Source organism: Aptenodytes forsteri, unplaced genomic scaffold (genome assembly GCF_000699145.1).
Source record: "Aptenodytes forsteri isolate BGI_AS27 unplaced genomic scaffold, ASM69914v1 Scaffold55, whole genome shotgun sequence".
NCBI lineage: Eukaryota > Metazoa > Chordata > Aves > Sphenisciformes > Spheniscidae > Aptenodytes > Aptenodytes forsteri.
Window position 1 is genome coordinate 6,844,837 of NW_008796063.1, and position 19,562 is coordinate 6,864,398.

At 40.3% G+C, this 19,562-nt stretch overlaps 1 protein-coding gene across 1 annotated transcript in view; it reads right to left on the reverse strand.

Annotated features, from left to right (window-relative positions):
* The window catches only part of MAD1L1 (MAD1 mitotic arrest deficient like 1), a 393,552-nt gene that overhangs the window by 255,050 nt on the left and 118,940 nt on the right, over positions 1–19,562 (reverse strand). Inside the window, exon 11 of the mRNA XM_009286395.1 lies at positions 13,365–13,509. Coding sequence (XP_009284670.1) covers positions 13,365–13,509 — 145 coding nt within the window. The remainder of the gene's footprint in view (positions 1–13,364; positions 13,510–19,562) is intronic.

Genomic DNA, 19,562 nt, shown 5'->3' on the forward strand with positions numbered 1-19,562 from the left:
TTTAACCTTCATTAGTTGTTAACAGCTCTCATAAGTCTACCAAACATTGATATTCAGATATTTATAACACATTTAACTCCAGACCAAGTCCCAAGACAAAAAAGAGAAAGGACAGCCAACGTAAGAAGAAGATTCCTCCCCCCAGAGTTTCTTATCACTACTTCTTGGGGGAAAAATTTGCAAGGAAAAAGAACTCATTGGTCTGGATGAATAAACCTTGTAAGTCCCAAAGCTCTCCCTGGGGAGAGCAGCAATCTTGCCTGTTACATCTTAACGATGCAGCAAAATGAGAAGATACCATTTTTCTTAAGTTGTATTTGTATGAAGAATGTGAACTCTCTAATTTACATTTCATTTTATTAGCCTTCCTTTTAGCATATTAAAAGTTAATTACAAATCAAAACTTTTGATGCAGATCATTGGCATCCATTCATTCGCATGGAGGCACAACTACGATCCACGTGCAGAACCACAGCAGAGGAAGCTTGCAGGTTCTGTCAGCTGAAGAGCGTCCAAAATACAGCAAATTCTCCATAAAGCAAACAAAGTATGACCCATGCCTACCGGGCCGGGGCGAGCAGTAAGTCCTTTATCTGCTGTTATTGCTAATTCAACTGGAAATGTATACTTTGATGTTTTGGCTGCAGCTAAGAGATCCAGTTCTTTCAGTGGAGCAGTTTGACATTAAAACTAAGCCTGTGTAACTGCTGGCTGATGAGGGGCAACAATTCCACATCCCTGCTCCCTCTCTGTGAAGGAAAACTAATCAGACAAAAACTACCTCTGCAGAGGGAGAAGTAGTACATAAACACTGACAAAGAAACCCCAAACTCACCCTAGCTAGGTGAAAAGTAAAAAGACCTCCTCAGAAAGTTAGGGTATTTTTGGTAGGAGACAGATTCAGGGGAGTCAACTTTAGCTGGTCCCTTTGAGGGATCAAATTGTTCTTAATGTTAGAGAGCAAACTCCAACAGAGATCGCGACTCGACGCAGAGGATGCGCCAACAGCTGCAGCAGAAGGACCTTCAGAACCTCAGAACTCACTAATCCATGTGCAGGCAGGGAGGAAAGTGAGGCAGGGAAGGTATGCACATTTAATTACTTCTGTCTGTATTTCTGGTTTACTTGTGTTACTTGAAGGAAAGCATCAGATTTAGAACATATGTTTCATATCCTTCAGTTTGCATATGCTCTAGAAAGTTAAACTATAAACCTGGCTATTATTTACAGCTGTTCAGCATCCTATCTAGGATATTTTCAGGGGATTCAGCAGTTTTCTTTTTCCTTCTCTTTTATGCAAGTAAAAAGCCAATATTGGAATGCCAGCGCTACAAACATAGCCTTGGGTTAACACCACACATGACAAACTCATGTGCATAGATATTACATACGAAACATGTTGGCTAGCATAAAAGGAGGGGGCGGGTTAAATAGCTTTCTTGGGTTTTTTAATCATTCCTTCGGTAGAAAAGATTTCATTTAAAGCCTTTAAAGTGTGATGAACATGCTCCATTACGAACTCACTGAGCTACCTGTGAACTGTACCTCTGTGACAGCTACACCATAGGGAGAAAGCACAGGGATGAGCAGAATCAGACACTCAGCATCTCTTGTTGTAGCTCACACGTTCAGAGAAGAAATGGCCACTAAACCAAGTGGTACTTTTCTGCTCTGTGTGTAGAGTGGAGAGGATTATTTAGAGGCATATGAAAGCAGGCAGCTCTCTTGCAGAAGGCAATCACCAGGGCTGTTCAGCAAAGCTGTGCCTGGATGGGGACACTGAGGCAGAGCAGGAGGAATGTGCAGCTGCTGCTGTTCCCCGGTGTTTAGGGAGGACAAGTAACGGCTCTGAAAAAATTAATAGCTTTGTGGCTTTAAATTGGGAGGGAAAGAGGAAAAACAAACAGATGAGTTGCTTGGTATTTTGCTAGAAGCAAACAGAAGAGCTGAGATTTACTTAAAGGACTGGCAGAGTGAACTGGAGGTAGGAAAGAAACTGCTTCCAGCAGACCCTCCAAGCACCGCGGTGGCAGAGGTTACCCCTACCCCAGCCCTTGCGCGGGGACTTTGGTCTGTGCAGGCTGAGCCCCCGCAGCCTTGTGTGTAGAATGGCTAAGGGAGGAAAAGGATGATGGTCAGGGTTACAGCGGGTTAAAACAGGGAGTGGGAGAGATGTCACTGGAGTCAGTATTGCCACTTGTTCATGTTCACTTCATGCAAAAGGTCAAAAATTCTCTCGCATGGTGGTTTTTATTTTTAAAAAACAACCTAGAGTGGTTCACAAGCATTCTTCCCCCAGCACCAAACTCTTACATATGCTATCTTAATAAACATCTTCACACTGGAGAGGGATAAAAGGCATTTTGTTTTGATTTCATTATATTTCCTGAAATTGCTTTTTTCTTTCTGCATTTTTTTCTTGCCATTCAGTTGGGCAGAGGGATAATGCAATAACACTTCTGACAAGGTCAGCTTTCCAATAACTTTGCAAATGGCATTTCCCAGTGACAAAACAAGCACAGCTTTTCTTCTTTTGTAATTAATGTAATAGAAATGTCAACTGGAAAGTTGGTCTCCAAAGGTAGTATGTTATCAACAGAAAATTAGTTTTTTAAAGCCAGAAAGTGTTTCCTTATCTGTAAAACTGAAAATACTATTTACATAGTAGAACTACTGTTACAAGCACAAAACATTCTGCAGCTTATGTACGTGTCTGGAAAAACAGCAACTGGGGAGAAAAAGAGTTAAATTGCTTAAATTGCTAATTCAGACACTAGATCATTTTGAGAACTGCACATTCATTTTGCAAATTCATTTTGCACATGACCTGTAGAAGCACGTGGCTCTATGCTGTGTGCACATACTGAAAGAAATGTTACTTCACATCCACGCTTACCTTTAATTTAATCACGTTTAATGCACGGAATTAATCTTCCCAGCTACTCTCCCATCCACGTAAGCAGTAACAACCAGCTGTTGGTCCTGGACCTACCTGTAACCTATGTGTCTCCCATGAGAGGCAGAGAAGAAAGGGTGCGGGAGCAGGGACTCTTCAAACTGCTTCTCCCAGTGGAAGGAAGACCCTGCTGCTCAGAGGGAGAAAGGAAGTAAGAGGATCTCCTCTCCCTGAAAGGGGAATGGGTTCTTGGCACTGTCCCACGGAGGGACATGGGGGCATTGTCCCATGGAGGTTGAGCTCACAGGGCTTTGGGCACACCCCATCTACCTCAATCCAAACCTACGTGCTATACACTCAGGTAGGTCAAGGCTCTACCTAGGACCTGCTGCTTGTTGTAGTCTGAATCTCTCCTTCAAATGCACACAAGGACAGTGAGCCCTGAGTCCTGTCATCCACTTCTTTCTATATTTAGTTTTTACAGCTCTTTACAGGGATTCAGGACAAGCAAATGTAAGCTTCAGAGTCCCATCAGCAGGGTGGAGAAAACTGAACGGAGGGAGCCGCTCTCGCATCTTGAGTGGAGCAAAGGGGCGGGGGGGAAGAGTATTCAGCTGCAGCAAAACAACAGATCTTGCAGTTACAGCATGGGCTGTCACAGCAAATGAGCAGAATGCAAATTTTCCTGTGAAAAATACTTGCCTTCGATGTCAAACCCAGCCCTCCAGGTGTTTGCAGCTCCTAGGCACGAGCTCAGTGCAAACCTTCTCAAACACTTGCAGAAAAGTGATCAGTTTAAAAACACTCCCCCCTTCAATTACTTTCACTTCAACCACTTTGTCTCAATTCCTTACACACAGTCTTGTGGCACCCAAAATAATATTCACTAGAAGACCAAGTAGGGTGTAGTCTCTGCTTCCCTCAGTGTTGCATATGCGAGCAAGTACCTGGGATGATACGGCATTGGAGTAAGCACATTTCACTTCCTACGGAGCCAAGGTGATAGCAAGCAAAGAGACACATTTGCTGGACTCCTTAGACAATTCTTTTTCTTTACTACCCAAGGAAAGTAAGAAGATGTAGACACAACTACAGACATATTTAAACATTGCTCAAAAAGCAGCTTGGACACCCCATAGGGTTGTAGGATCTTCCTACATACAACCTCTACAAATCATAAGACTCTCATAAAAATAGTTCTCCTCCTCCTCCTCCCGACAGGAAGAAAGTTAAACATCATCTTGATGTAAAAAGCTTATCTTATTTTCCTGTCTCATGCTCACACTTTGTTTACCTATTAATCCCCTTTCAAATTCCTGACTTCAAAAAAAGTCATGATATTTCTGGGGAAATCCTGAGGCTCTGGATTCATACAGAGAGAAAATTAAGCCTCAGTTTCCCCACTGACCCAAATTGCTTCCATCTGAACAGGAAAATTTATGGTTAATGGTTCTTCACGGCTCCTGGTCTAGATGTCCCACACAACACTAAAAAAAAAAAACAAACCAAAACAACAAACCAAAACAACACAGCATATGTCCCATATATTGAGAAACTTGTAATATAATAATCTCATGACATCAATCAGAATTCATTAACTGAAACTAGACCAATTCTTCAAATTTGCTATAGTTTCTCTTAAATAATGTTGTTAATAAGCAAATGTGCTCATAAAATAGGGAACAGTTCATTTCTCCTCAATGCAACAAATCATGGGTCAAAGACCATTTCCACAATGCTTTGAAAAAACTTATTTGATTTCTAATATATTCATCAATTTAAGCAATGCTTGACCTGAGATGTTGTGAACATGCATTGAACAAAATAGTTAGTACTGCATGATACTGTGCCAGGAGCAATCCAAAACTCCTTAATTCTCCAGACAGTCCTTCAGTTTTATAAAGATTTTGGGTCTTCATTTGAAAGGATGCTCTGAGTGACTGGTGTCTGAGTAGTGCAGCTGTTCTTACCAGAGGCTCACATGTTGAAATAAGCTACTGTGCAATTACTTAATTATCTCTCTCTCCTATCCTTTAAAAAAAATCCACTGCAATTCAACTTGAAGCAAACCCAGTTAATCTAGTTTTATGGCTGAGAACTAAAACAGAGAGAAGTCAGAGATTCAAAGCCGCAGTTCTCCTGGCAATACCACAACTCTAAGAGGCACAGATATTAATGCCTTCAAACCGTAAGTATTTGAGGAACAAAGAAATGCAAAAAACCCTGTTTGTGAAGCTTATCCTAGCTAGTATTTTAGAGCCTGCTGTTCAGAAATCCCAAGTCCCTTCCCCTATCCTTGGATACCGCCCAAGCCCATGCCTAGCTACCTCACTCGGCCACCTCTTGCTGTTCGCCCTTCCCTCGCTCGCGAGGCACAGAAGTGAGGTTTGTTCTGCCCGACTTCCCTTAACAAGAACTCCCTCATTCCACCCATCCATCTTCCCGCTTGCTTGTCTGCCATATCCGCTCGACCATCCTTCATAATTCAGGGCTGAGGAGCTAAGGAATAAATGTTACAGCATGCGCATCAAGGGAACTATAACTTTGAATTACCTGACCTGGGTGAGTTTAAATTCTCAGCCATAACATTGGATTAACCTAATTTCTTTTTATTGAATATTTTACCTTTAGAAGTCCTACAGCCCTTTCTCTCAGAGAAGTACGAGAACTGAAGGTCAAATAAATTATTTTATGGGTATATTTCTAATTTTCATAATCTAACCTCTTAGCATTGAGCATTAATATCTAGTGGCAGTAGGACAAAGCAGAATCCAGTCAGTATTCTGGGAAAAAAGACCACAATTCTACAGACCTTCAAAAATACCTCAGAAAATAACACATAACTTTTAACTTTGCTGCATATTCTGAATTGTTATAAAATTTTCAAAAAACCCTCTAAACACCTTGCTTAAATAGAAATTATGTCAGACAACATCAATAAGAATACAGAGGTTGTCCTTGTGCCTCCACCTTAAAAGCATCAGATATAAAGATAGTAATGAACACCATATTTTTATCATTGCAAGGTTTACCAGACGCATAAAAAGGCAAGAGAAAGAATTACACAGAACTGATTGCCAAAAAATAGCAAAGATATTTTTTATAAGCTCTTTCATGCTTCTAAAAGGGAAAGGGAAGCAAGGCCCACGAGTCAATTTATCTTCTGCCCCCAGGCTGGTAATTTGAAGCTAACATTCACCATTTCCATGTTGAAAGCCCTAAGGTGACTAAGCTGTACTCTAAAAAAGCATATCACTTTCATGCCTCTGTGGGACAAATTCCTACAGGTACCCATATAGGTACACAAAGAGGTAGACTATCCAAAGTCAGTGAAAAGGCAAATTTATCCACTAGTTATGAAGAATTAGGGCAACATCAGATCAAGAGATCTCACTAGAGAGGATCCAACAGAAAGCAAGAAGGTAAGGGCAGACCACGCTCCCAAACATGTGCAGCGCCCACAGCCAGTGAACAAACTCAGTCATCTCAGATCCAGAGATCCCTTCAACAGATGCAGACCAACAAGTCAGAAACTAAGGGAACTCTTAGGCTTTTAAAAGTCATTTTGGAGCAAGGTAAGGAAGTGAGAACTCAACAACTCTGCTACTTTCTTCACTGAGTAAAAAAAGTGAGTAGTAAACCTATGACCATATCAGGCAAAGCAAGGAAGCTAATGTCAAACAAAGAAAACCAAACAAAAGAAAAGCATGCGCTTGTCTGGGAGCCCATACCAGAAAACACGCATTTCTCCTGTCTTTCAGAAATCTGCAAATCTCACTTGAGAAACAGTAATATTTTCTGGTTTAGTTTAAAGATACTTCCTTCTTCCAAATGGTCTTTGTGCACTGCTTCGAAATGACTACAGACAGCTTCTTCTCCAAACACATCGATTTCAGCTCTCCTTATTCATTCTTTATAGAGAGATTCTGCAACTGTATTAGCAAACGATACTAGCAGGCCTCGTGGAACAGCCTGTTTCAAAGGAAAATGGCTTGTACTCACTTTATTCTGGAAGACAATTTCCATTTGCTTAATATAGTCATGATATTTTACTGAGGTAATTATACTCTTAGCTATCAGTAACAATTAAACCCTTAGACTGAGGTTGCTTAATAAAGGTCTCAAAATAAAGAACACATTCCAAATACAATATTTTAAAATGTCAAGCATGCAAATAAGATCTTGTAATGAATATAATGAAGCACCAAGTATAAATCAGCACAAAGTTAGTCTGTCATTGTACAAATCTCTGCAAAAATTGCTGTTAAAGTATTGTGGGATTCTGATCAGCATGCTATAGAAAGGGCAGCGCAGACACTGCAGATGAAACCATTTCATTAAATGTTGTGACTGGTTCATGAGAAAGGCAGGGTGAAGCCACCAACACTGCTATGCTTCTATAGTTGCAGAGCTGAGTGACTTATGTAACACAGTCAAGACTACGGTGAGGCTGATAAACTTTATACTTGTTCTTTTGTATTTTCTGTAGCAACTTCCATGAAAACTAGAGTCAGACCATTCCATTACAAGCTAAATAAAACCCAGAAGCAGACAAATCAGGGGGTACAGACAAAGGAGAAAAATCACTCTCAAAATCTGAGGTCTAGAGATATTTGAAACCAGGTCAATAGATCCTAGAAAGCTGTTACATATGGAAGGGGAGAGCATGGTTTAAAGGTCCCTTCAATGCAGACAGCAAGATGATTAAGAAAAGTAAAGTAGACCAGTGACAGACATTTAAAAAAAAAAAACAAACAGGAAAAGTGTTGTCAGAGTAACTATTTGCAGAATCTCCTTGTGGAGCATCCATTGCAGGCAAAGAGTGGTACAGCAAATTACCTCCAATGCTGCTACATTTAGGAGGCAGCTGCCTGAGCTCCAGAAGGTGGTTAGGTGGATCAGGACTGAAAAAACATGACACAGTAAATAACTGGAAGAAGTTACTCAAAAAAACCCACAACAAATTTGGGTTACACAGGGGACAAAAAACCCTAGTGTTAAAAGAAATCCTCCCAGAACTCTTTCACTGAAACACCTCCACCTCACAAGACACAAGGCTGTCAGAGACCAACAGAAGCAAACACAAAATGCGGTATTTCCTCAACCTTAACAGCAAAAGCCTACAGCAGCAGTTATCAAACCCCAAAATCCCACTTTCTCCTCACAAAACTTAGCACGCTTTATCCAGTAACCCAGACACTCCTGTGTAAACCACAAACACAAAGCCTAACAGCCACCCTGCATCAGACTGAACTTGGGATCAACATAACACCAGCTAACGGCGGGGAGAGGGGAGATTTTTCATAAAAGCATCTACCTCATCTCTGACCTGTTAGTCCTCATCCTTTAAAAGAGGCATCCTACAAGAGGAGTCTGGGAATTAAAATTCATGATGTTACTAGATACTAAAAATTACAATTCAGCAGAGACCTGTTCAAACCCCCCGTATTCCTCCGCAGGCAGCAATTACCTCTTTCTCTCTGTCCCACAGAGGTTAATGATCTTCTCTCTTCCCTTGCTATCATCCCCCTCTCACCCATAACTACCAATCACCTTTTCTGTGAAATTATTTAACTGATTAATATAATCAAGTTGAAATTAAAGGGAACTGTGCTCAATCTTAAAGGTTGTTGAGTCTCTTTCAAACACAAAGTGCCTTGTCTCCCCTCTTCTCAAGCACACAGGATGATCGTACTACCTCACCTGACAAAACCTGCCTTGCTGAATCATAGAAGAGGGAGCACTGGAATTGCTTTAAAATGTATTTATTTGCAGGCATAAAAAGGAAGATAACTTCCATGGGTTTATAAAAATCTACGGAGGGGAGACACGGTGAGCAGAGGGAAAGGATTGGGAAGGGTCAGGCTGACAGCAGTTAACAATCACACATAGAGTGGCAGCACAGCTGGTGATGCATGAGTAATGGCACTGCTTAAATGATACACATGGAGTCATGAAGTGGATTGAAGGAAGGAAGAAGCATCGTATCATAACAGCCAGGGAAAAGCATTCGATACTGCCCAGAACACAGAGGAGCAGCTCAGTTCTGCCCCAAAGCTGTCCATGCTACCTGGACGCAGAGCACAGGGCATAATACCCAAAAGAAGGTCTGTTGCAAGGCATCTGTTTGCCAGACTGGCTGTTTTTATTGCTACTGAGTGCAATATTGAGTGCAATGTTTGAAGTTAAATTTTTACGTATCCCAGAAAAAGGGTTAATTCACCCCCCTCACTGAATCCCTAGAACTTTAAGATCCTTCCTTGTACTTTAAAATCATCTGCCTCCTAAGAAAAAAAACATAATGCAGGACCCAGTATGACAGAGAAACCAGCAGCATTATTTTAAATCTTTACTGATTACAAAACAAAGCAGATGGCGAATCAAGCCATGAACTCTGCATCTGCCATGCTTAATGAACAGTTTAATTACCTAGTCCCATTTCTGATGCATCTCTGCCATTCTCAGCTCTGGGAGTCACTTACATACTTTGCACTGACTCTTGCGAAGATATCTCCAGGAACATGTGGTATGAACACTCAGCTAGAGTTATTTAATCAATACTTGCTTAATCTCCAACTTTTATGGTGATGGCCTAAATTATGTCTCAATAGACAAAGATTTCCTATCAGATCACATGATCTGGTTGAACGCTCAGAACACAAAATGGAATTTTTCAGCCTCTTCTTGGGGCAGTGGAGTACCCAAAGGCAGACAAATGCACAGATGGGAAATAAACACAGCAAAACAACAACATCCAGTACAATCAGATTAATTCATTTGCTGCGTTATGCCTTATACGAGAGCAAGGGATGAAATTAGGACAGTGTACATTCACAAAGTCTACGATTTCAGAAGCAAATTGGACTCACTTGGAATGTTACAAGAAGTAACTGAACTTGGGCTTCACATTTTGAGTTTTGGTGTATGCAAATAGGTAAGAGCTTCCCCAAAGGATCTCACACCAGCTGCAAAAAAGCAGCGCATTTTGTCTCTGGTCAAATCTCTGCATGTGTTATAGGCTGTTCCTAGTCACTCTGCAGCTTCATGCAGTTATGTCCACCAGCTCTGTGCACAGAAGAAATAACTGTTTTAAGGAGTCACTGAACTGCACGCGTGCAGGAGAAGAGGCTGGCAGGTCTGAACCCTAAGAGCAACTAAGTAAGGAATACAGCTAACGGCTGATTGCAACCAAGTAAAAATCACATGAGGAGACAAGGAGGTGACAACCCTAAAACGATCCATGTAAGCCAACGTGTGGCCCTCCACATCAGAAGGCTTTGGGAACCCTTCAGTGTGCCTTTATTGCTCCAACCTCACTTCTGTTGCACAAGGTCCATTTGTGCCTCCTGAAAGCTGCCCTCCTGAAACAAATAGACCAGAGCTTTGTTTCCATTAAATATTGACTCAATCAGCTGCTTGCGCTCAGATGAGGATTTTCAGAAAGGGTTTTTCATTTTGGGAGACCTACATGTCATATAAAATTTCCTAAGAGATTCAAATTTTAGCCATTCAGTAGCAGAATTGACTGTTTTTAATAAGCCTACTTCATGAACAAAGACCAGGAGTAGTGTGCAAAGCTCTCAGAAAAAGAGAAATACTCACAAGCTTAAGGACAACACAAAAGTCAAATACAAAACTGTGTAGGTAAACATGGCATTCAAAGCCAATACAGCAGTAAATCAAACAGGAAAAAGGGCAGAGGTGGACTAGGTCTTTCCCCAGCATTTCAGCTATGTCCCACTGCTGCTGTATCAGAACTACCTCAGGTAATAAAGCAAAGATTAAAGATTTCCCTAAAACTCTGAGCAAAGCCAAAGCAAAAAGACAGCACAACAGACAGCGAACCCAGCCAAGTGGATTTCTAAAAGAGCGAGTGAATACATCCCTTCAAACATCAATTTCTTTTTCATCGCCTTAAGTGAACAGAGTGACACTCCAGGAGATACCTTCAAGCCATCAATGTCTGAAAACCTCTAGAGTGTCCAAATCTAGTTTATGTTTCACTGAAAACATGTGGTTCAGAAAACTTAAGTACTGCCCTGATTTACAAGGACATATGGGAGAAAGTAATCAACTAACATGTTCTAAACAGCAATTTGTCAACATGAATAACCAGGACGCAGCTCCTACGCCATCCCACTGTCAGAGGTGGAATCGATTGGGCTGGACCACTGCACTAATATGTCAAAGACTGGAGAACGCTGTTCTTCAAGTCTGCCAGGGAAGAGAGATTTGTAGTCACTCACCACACTATCCTAGACTGACAATTGTGCCAATTCCAAACAGTAAACCAACTGGAAAGGCCCAAGTAAGGTCAAGAAAGCCCAAAAGAAATAAATGAGGCGAGGAAGCAAGCAATGGAGGGAGAAGTTAAATGCACTGAAATGGAAATACGAGAGCAACCAAGAAAGACAGAGACTGTGGCAGGTAGAAAATGAACAAGACTGAACAAGTGAGACAGGCAATCTGTGAAAGCCAAAAATGATTGTTTGAATCTTCAGGAAAAAAATTCAGTAGCCATAAAAGTAAGCTGAGAAGGAATCAGATTGGCAAAGCAAGTACCTCCTGAAGAGAGTATGTTTACTACTAAAATATTAGATACTGCTGTTATCAAATGAAGAACAGCTTATTGTTTTCTATTGATCTTTTACAAGATATTCAAGGCCTGAGACTTCCAGGGTACAATTTGAGCCCAAAGAAAGGACAGCTGTTACTGCATTAAATTTGCACTGTTAAACATGTCTGATGCCTTCCAATCCTTATTTGCTCAGCATACGGGAACAGATTCACTGCCCTACTAGAGGGTCAAATATACACAAAAGCAAAAATCACACTATCAAAAGCAATAGCAATTCAATCATATATACAATTGTCTCCCCCCAAATTAGATTTTCACAGTCCTATTTAACAAGACAAAGATTCGATAGAGAGAGCTCATCTTTTCCATTCTCAAATTACATAGAAGCACACTGTACTACTGATGCCACTAATTAGATGATTAAATACCATTCCAGGTGATATGCTTTCAATGTAAAATAATTATTTTTAACAGGCAATATATTTGCTCAGTCTCATTTTAAATCACAATATCATACTTTTTTAATTAAATAAAATTCCTTTTTCTAATTTTGCATAAGAACAACCAGTAGGAGAAATAGTGCCAAGGATAGATTGCCCAAGTACCACAATGCATGCACTTCTTCACAAAGGACCCCTAGCATTCCCTGGATGGAATATAAATTTTCAGAGAACAGCTGAGTCTTTATTCCTTTAAAACAGGTCAGTTGAGGAATCATTGAGCACACTGAAAACTTCCACTGTCAAAATACAAGTTTATTTTCCATGGTCTGATGAACGACATTTCCAACTTTTCCTCTACTCCTCTTCAGGGGGAAGACAGAATATCCTCTTGTAAAGCAGTTGCTTCATGCGTCAAGAAGCCCTGCTTTATCACACCATACATCACAGATTCTTTGGCTTAACAATTAAAATTAATTAAAATTAATTAAAACCAATCAAAATGCTTTAGCTGACACTGAAAATTAAAGCCTAAAGCACAAGCAACAGAACAGTTCCTTTCCCTCTTGCTCAGACACTCCCATACCAGCATCTTTCCTTCCCGTGCACAGTGATGTGCCTGGCTCCCTCTCACTCGCTCTAACTACTCGAGTCTGACCTTATGCACACACATAAGCTTACTCACGTGAACAGCTTTATAACATCAGGGAGATTGCTCAGATGAGTGAAGTTTTATAAGGAGTATTCTTGGAAAGTGAAGTACCTATCATTCTGACTACAGAGAATTATTATTCCCTTTGGGTAAAGAGCGCTCTCAGAATTTAATATAAAATTTTCAATGCTCTACAGACTTCAAAATTATTGTATAGAATTCCATCACGAGAGCATACCTGATATAGGGTAATGCAGACTTCTTTGATATATCCTATAGAAAGAATCTTAAAACGTATTTTCAATTTACTGGTCTAGTGCCTACCATTACATTCGAACAGACTTTCAGCGTAAGAGGAAGGCAAATCTCTTACTCTGTAAATTGTTTTTCCACAGGAACAGTTGACTAGGTGCCGTTGTTTCGTTCTCTTTAGGAAAGGAGGTGATGCAGCCAAAGCCATTATAATTTCCCTTCAGTGGCTCAAAACACTCTAGCGACAACATGATTCAATTCTCTGCCCTTGCACAAATGCCAAGCCTGAGACGAAGTCACATATCGCCAACACAACATGAGCCCAGATGGGGGGAACACTAGCAAAGCCTTAGGATGTACTAGTACTTTTTTCTAACACAGCCCTAAAGACAAGTTTCATGTCTCCTATAGCACCCGCCGCACAAAGGCCCCATATCAACTTTGTAGTACCAGTTACTGAGGTGAACAAAGAAGAAACAGCAAGGACTACACCTGGAGGAAAGAAAGAAGGACACGGGCTTTTCCAAACATTATCTAGAAACTCACCTTGGTGAGTAGCAGTACACGCTTCTGCAGCCGTCTGACCAGTGCTTCGTGCTGCTCACGCTTCTTCTTCTCATCCAAGAGCTGGCTCTGAATCCGTAGCATTTCTTCCTGCAGCTGCTGCCGGGCCTTCTCCAGTATTCGGGCACTAAAAAAGATAATACAGACCTGTGAAATCTTGACCACTGCCTCTTAGTCAGATCAGAAAAACCTGAGAGGAGAGGCATCACCATGATACCAGGACACTAGGGCTGGTGCCATTTCATCTTATGGCTGCAGCACTGGAAATCGAGTAGCTGCAGTCCCATTATCAGCTGTTCTCAGAAAAAGACATGAGAGAAGAACCATCCCAGTGACAGCCTTCTTGTTCAGCACAAGACAATTACTGGAACCTCACATATACAAAGCATTTACATAACTGCATATCTATTTCAAAATCAACCAGTTTGCCTTTGAGAAGATGCCTTGTTTTCAACAAATGACACATGATCTCGGGTTCTACTGTATCTTTTAATCTTTTTCTAACAAAGTAGAAGTAAAACTGAGGTTTAATATGATCTGCTGTGACAGACAGATAATACTCAGCAAGTAATTATAGCCACCACCTGCACATTGTTCTTGCCAGCAACCTATATTGGAAGAGAAATGTCGTCTGAGGCCAGGTGATTAGCACTTCTTTTGCAACGTGGACATGATTCTCAATTAAGCCAGAATACCTTGGTCCCTCTTCTTCTCAGCTCTCTGTGCAGCATGACATGGTGACGCACAATTATCCATGTATTCCTGGAGATGTTCTTCATGCATGCCCTTCAGGCACTCAGTCTGCTGCTGGGACACTAATGGACAGCTGTTCCAATGCACTCATCAAGCAACTCATCACAGATCAAGTATGCTGGCAAAGTACTTGATCAATAACAAAATAAGAGCAAAACAATTCTTGTGATTGTTAAGAGTCAGTTCATAATTTAAGTATGACAAGTTTATCCAAGACTGCACTAACTTTAAGTATTTAAAGAGTGAGCAGGACATGAAAAAAAGTATTGCACACAAGTCAAAAACCCTCAAGCAAGCTAGAAAGATCAAAACCAACACCTCTAGCTTACTTGGGAACAGAAGATCTTTGTTTCTCTGATGCTAAAAACAACACTGGAAAATTTATGAGTGCTTCATTCTTTATCATTATAATTAAAAGAAAATAAATAAAAGTGCTTTTAAATAAAATAGCACTATTGTTAAGGTACTGTTTAGATAGATCTGAAAGGGAACACTGCCTTAAAAGGCACTCTTAGCGTAAATCAAGTATATCCTGCGCTGCCAGGTCACCAAATTGTACTTCTTGGGAAACTTATGTAGGAATTCACCAAAATCCCCAAGCAGCTGTCTCCCTACCTCAAAATACTCCTCCTTGAAGAAAAATAGGCATTTTAAAACACTGGATGAATTAGAAGCCTGTTTAAAGCTCCAGTTCAATTTGGAACCATTCACAGACCAATTTAATAATCAGGGACTGTGAAATAGTCTCTTCACTGTTGTATTCAGGTGGGAAAGTTCATCAAGAGGGTTTCAAATCTGCATTTGAAAATGGATAATTTCATTACCAGGGCACCACTACTTCCTTGGTTCTGGTTTAATTAATCAGTTAAAAAGGGAACCTGTGCCCAAGAGCAGTATCTATGGTGATGGAACATGAAGCAGCGCCAGCCTTGCACTGGATACTCCCTTCCCCATCCCAACCTCAAACATCTCAAATTCAGTCTCATGGATACTTAATAGAAACACTAGCCTTTTTCTTATTGAACAGTGCAAGAACTCCACAGGATAAAGTAGAGAATCAACTCTTGTCGGATTCTGCAAATAAATCCATATTAAAAAATTTCCTAGAAGCCAACATCCAAAGACGACAAATAGCAGGTTGAGTCCCGGCATACTGTGAAACATGGGATAAAATTAAGTGGTATAACCGAGACATCAAATGTCACAAGCACATATATGTCACTGAAGAAGTGATTACTTGCAGTGTACAAAAAACATATCATTCAGAACTTACAGTTGCCAAATTATAAAGCTACCCACCACCGCTCTCCAGCCCGTCCTTTTGTTGGAGGTTACCACTTTGCAGTATAGCTAGCAAACTCAAGCATGGGCTCACACCTCAGCTGCTCAGTTCACAATACAGCACCCTACACCTTAAACACCCCTTCAGGGGCAATTTAGGCTGACAGTAATTTCCAGTAGATGGACACAACTTGGGCGACATCTTAAAATGTAACAGGAAGATTCATCACACCATGCCCCTCAAAATCCTAGGCTTAAAACATTTATCCCCCCATTTATTTTTCCACAGGGCTTGTACTAAGACAGACTTTGCTAAGCTTGTGCTAAGACAGACTTTACACCCATGCATATGTGCCAGCCTACCAAGTTTCCAACACGTCAGCCTCCAATACAGGGCAGAACGGATGGGTGAGACCAGATAACCTCAGCCACTGTCTTAAGATTCATTAGAGTTTGCTCAACAATATTCTTTTTCTATGCATAGGGTAAATATAAGTACAAAAACCTCAACAACTGTGTTATAACAAATTAAATCACACTACAGAAACCTTACTGCAAATATTATTTGCTCTATCAAAGAAACTTAGTCCTCATTAGAGTCAGAACAGAAGAAAAAATGCAAACATAAGATTAAATACTACAAAACAGCCAGAATCTCGCATTTGATTATTGCAAAACATTTTGATAGGACAATGGAGAAATCTTTTTTTCTTCATCTTCCAATATTGTGACCTATTTCTATAAATGCTGAGTGGACAGACGGATTATGATTGAGCTGACATTCACAAAGAAAAATGAGATATGTGCTAGGTTTCCTTCTTGAAATAATGAAATTTGAGATTCACATTTCACGGAGAGCACGGACATTCAGCCATATACACACCTCTCAAACTAGATTGGAAAATTAGTGTTTCAAAACATGAGAAAAATTAAGCCAAGGGAGATAAATGGACAATTTCCTCAGCCATTGCATAGTGTTTGGAAAGAACACCATCATCTGCTTATATTTCAGCCTCAGATCAAATGTGATGCTAATGTAGATAAAATTTAAATGTCAGAGATGTCTATGAATGCAGAGAAAATACTTAAACTTCTCTGAACTGACTCTGTTACCATAGGTTTCCTTGCTATAAGAAGTGTGAAATTCAACTTTCTTACAATTCTCCACACCATGCCAAAGCAAATTATTAAGATCGTTTCTTCCTCTCTTAGGACAGATGGATAATTTTTCCAGAAACTGCACCAAATACAACATGAACCATCTATAAGAAAAAAATCCAAAAACAAAGTTATATTCCTTATTGATACAAAACAGGATTTGAACGTAGATACCCAGCAGCAAATACAATTAAAGTTAGATGTGGGCACTCTTCTTCCATACTGATGACACCTATGGCTTTTCAAAAGTAATTGCTCACTCAAAATGAGCATTTAAAAAAAATAAAATAGGCCCAAGGTTCTCCGTTCAACATAAGCTTGGAGAACTGGCATTTTTTAAAATCTTTGCAAGTTCAAAATAAACCTTTTAAGCCTTAAAGAGAAAAAGTCATTTCTGTTTATCAGCCTATTAATGTTCCTCGTTCCACATCCCAGTGAATGAGATGCCAACATCCTTCTGTTCTGAGCTGTTGAGACTCTTCATATTTTGCTCTTCCCTTCTGCAATCCACTTTAATGTAATCTTAATGATAAAACTTCATTTTCCAGAATGTTCTTTGAAAGACTGAGAACAATGACAGCAGAGAGTGAATGCTGAAGCTATGAGATACATTTTAATAATGTCCTTCAAAAAATTACAAAAGCAGCTGATGGCTTTTTTTTTTCCCCCTCCAATGATCCATAAAACATTATTTTAATCATTCCATCCTTTCAGTAGCCAAGTTACCACCTCCGAGATACTAAAAAAATAACAGGGAAGGCAAACGGGATGCCAGAACCAGTCTGTGTAGCAACCTGAGAGGAAAACAAGAGGTCCACAGCAGCACAGAGACAATTAGCAGAGCAACACTGTCTGGGTCATGTTGCAACTCAGGAAAAGATGAGACACTTGCACATACCGGGGCCAACTGTCAGAATCGAGGATCACATCAAAGAGAAAGCACCGAAAACCAGGGAGCGCGGATGGGAAGAACACTGAAGATGCACAGAGGGAAAACATGATGACAGTGCTATTGCACATATAGAATAGAAAAAAGAAACATACTGCAACTATCACCATCTTCATGACAGAGTCCAAAATAAAAAGGTTAGCTCACAAGCTAATGAGGCAAAAAGGAGCAGGGGAAATTGTTTTGTAGCAAGACATTTGGATGAAGAAAAGCACACCCATTCCAGAGACTTGACAACTTATAGCCTTCTATTTATAGACAATACACACAAAGACATAAACCACACTGGAAACTGATAAACAGAGAGCTTGAACAAAAATGTTATTTTTCATTCCAGTTCTTCTCCCTCAGGTTTTATAAGCCAACATGAAAGCGTAAGTAGCAACAGGGTAACTCCAGCATGTCTTCGTATTGTCCAGTGGACAGCAGCAGAACATCCCTGTCCGTGCCCTCCCTCAAGGCTCCTTCCAACCTCCAATTTGTGGCACAGACTTCTTCCCCCCTCAGCCTCTGCCTAACCTGCCTCAACAGGAAGCACCATCATCTGGGATGGGAATTAAAAAGGAAAAACAGAAGGGAGATGATGTCCACAAAAATAGTCTGACCTAAAAAGGGACAGGACACAAGAAGAGGTGGGGCTTGGCAAAACAGAAAAATTTCCATCTTACGTTAAAAACAAAAAAATTTGATCCATTATAAAATGCTGCTGAAAAGACGGGTGGGAGCTCCGAGAACACTGCTGCAGAATGGAGCTGCCGAAACGAACAAATTTAAGGCAGGTAAACCCCCCCCCACTCTCCCTAACCTGCCTCAACAGGAAGCACCATCATCTGGGATGGGAATTAAAAAGGAAAAACAGAAGGGAGATGATGTCCACAAAAATAGTCTGACCTAAAAAGGGACAGGACACAAGAAGAGGTGGGGCTTGGCAAAACAGAAAAATTTCCATCTTACGTTAAAAACAAAAAAATTTGATCCATTATAAAATGCTGCTGAAAAGACGGGTGGGAGCTCCGAGAACACTGCTGCAGAATGGAGCTGCCGAAATGAACAAATTTAAGGCAGGTAAACTAGAAAAACAAACATCAGGATGGAGGAGATGATTTTAGTGCTACAAGTATTTCAGCTCAAAAGTCAAAGGTTTGGGTGCTAACTTTTATTAAAATAAGATTGTTTGGCATCTTATTCTGCTTCCTTTCTTCTTCACATACAGAACTGCGAATGTACTGAAGCAGCAGCATCCATCTCTGCCCTCAAACACTGCGCTGCTACTGCGATGTGCTGAAGTGGGAACTGTGGAGGCCAACATTTCCATGTTATCTGTTATTTGGTTACTACATTCAGAAAGAGCAACGATACAAAATATTAACATCTTTAGTGGAAGTTATCACACAGGCCATATTTTATTCAAAGCTTTAACTGTGCCTTATAGAGAGCCATATGAAACACTACACGAAATAGTCTACAGAGAGTCAGTAGGAAAACAAGCTTTCTTCTTGCTATTTATTTCTCCCAAGTCTTCAGCAAACATCACAAACTTTCTCTTGGTTCACACTTTGTATTTTCTCAAAGACTTTTATATAATTCACCATCATCAGGCTTCCATAAATCACAAATCGTTCAAAAATAAGCAGTTCATATGTTATGTTGCTGCTCTACATACAAGGAAGACTTGAATCATACTGAATTTATAATGAGGGAACAACATAAAGAGAATTATTTTGCTAGTGTGGACAGATGAAATAGGTAAGAAGCAGACAGATGTTTGGAGCTTTATTGGTACACTGGCAATATGTTTTATCGTTGAGACAGTATTTAATTTTACTCCCTAACCAGCAGCATAAATATCAGGCTCAGAAATGCAGTTCCTTCAAAGTGAATTTTATGTCCCAGCCCCAGTACAATAGCCATAATTGACTGGCAGGAGGTAAGATTTACTAAAAGAAATTCACATCAGGCACCCTCTGATTCCTTTCATTATGGGGTCAACACGCTTGCTGCAACGTACGCGGCTTTGCTGACTGCAACAACCCAAAGGA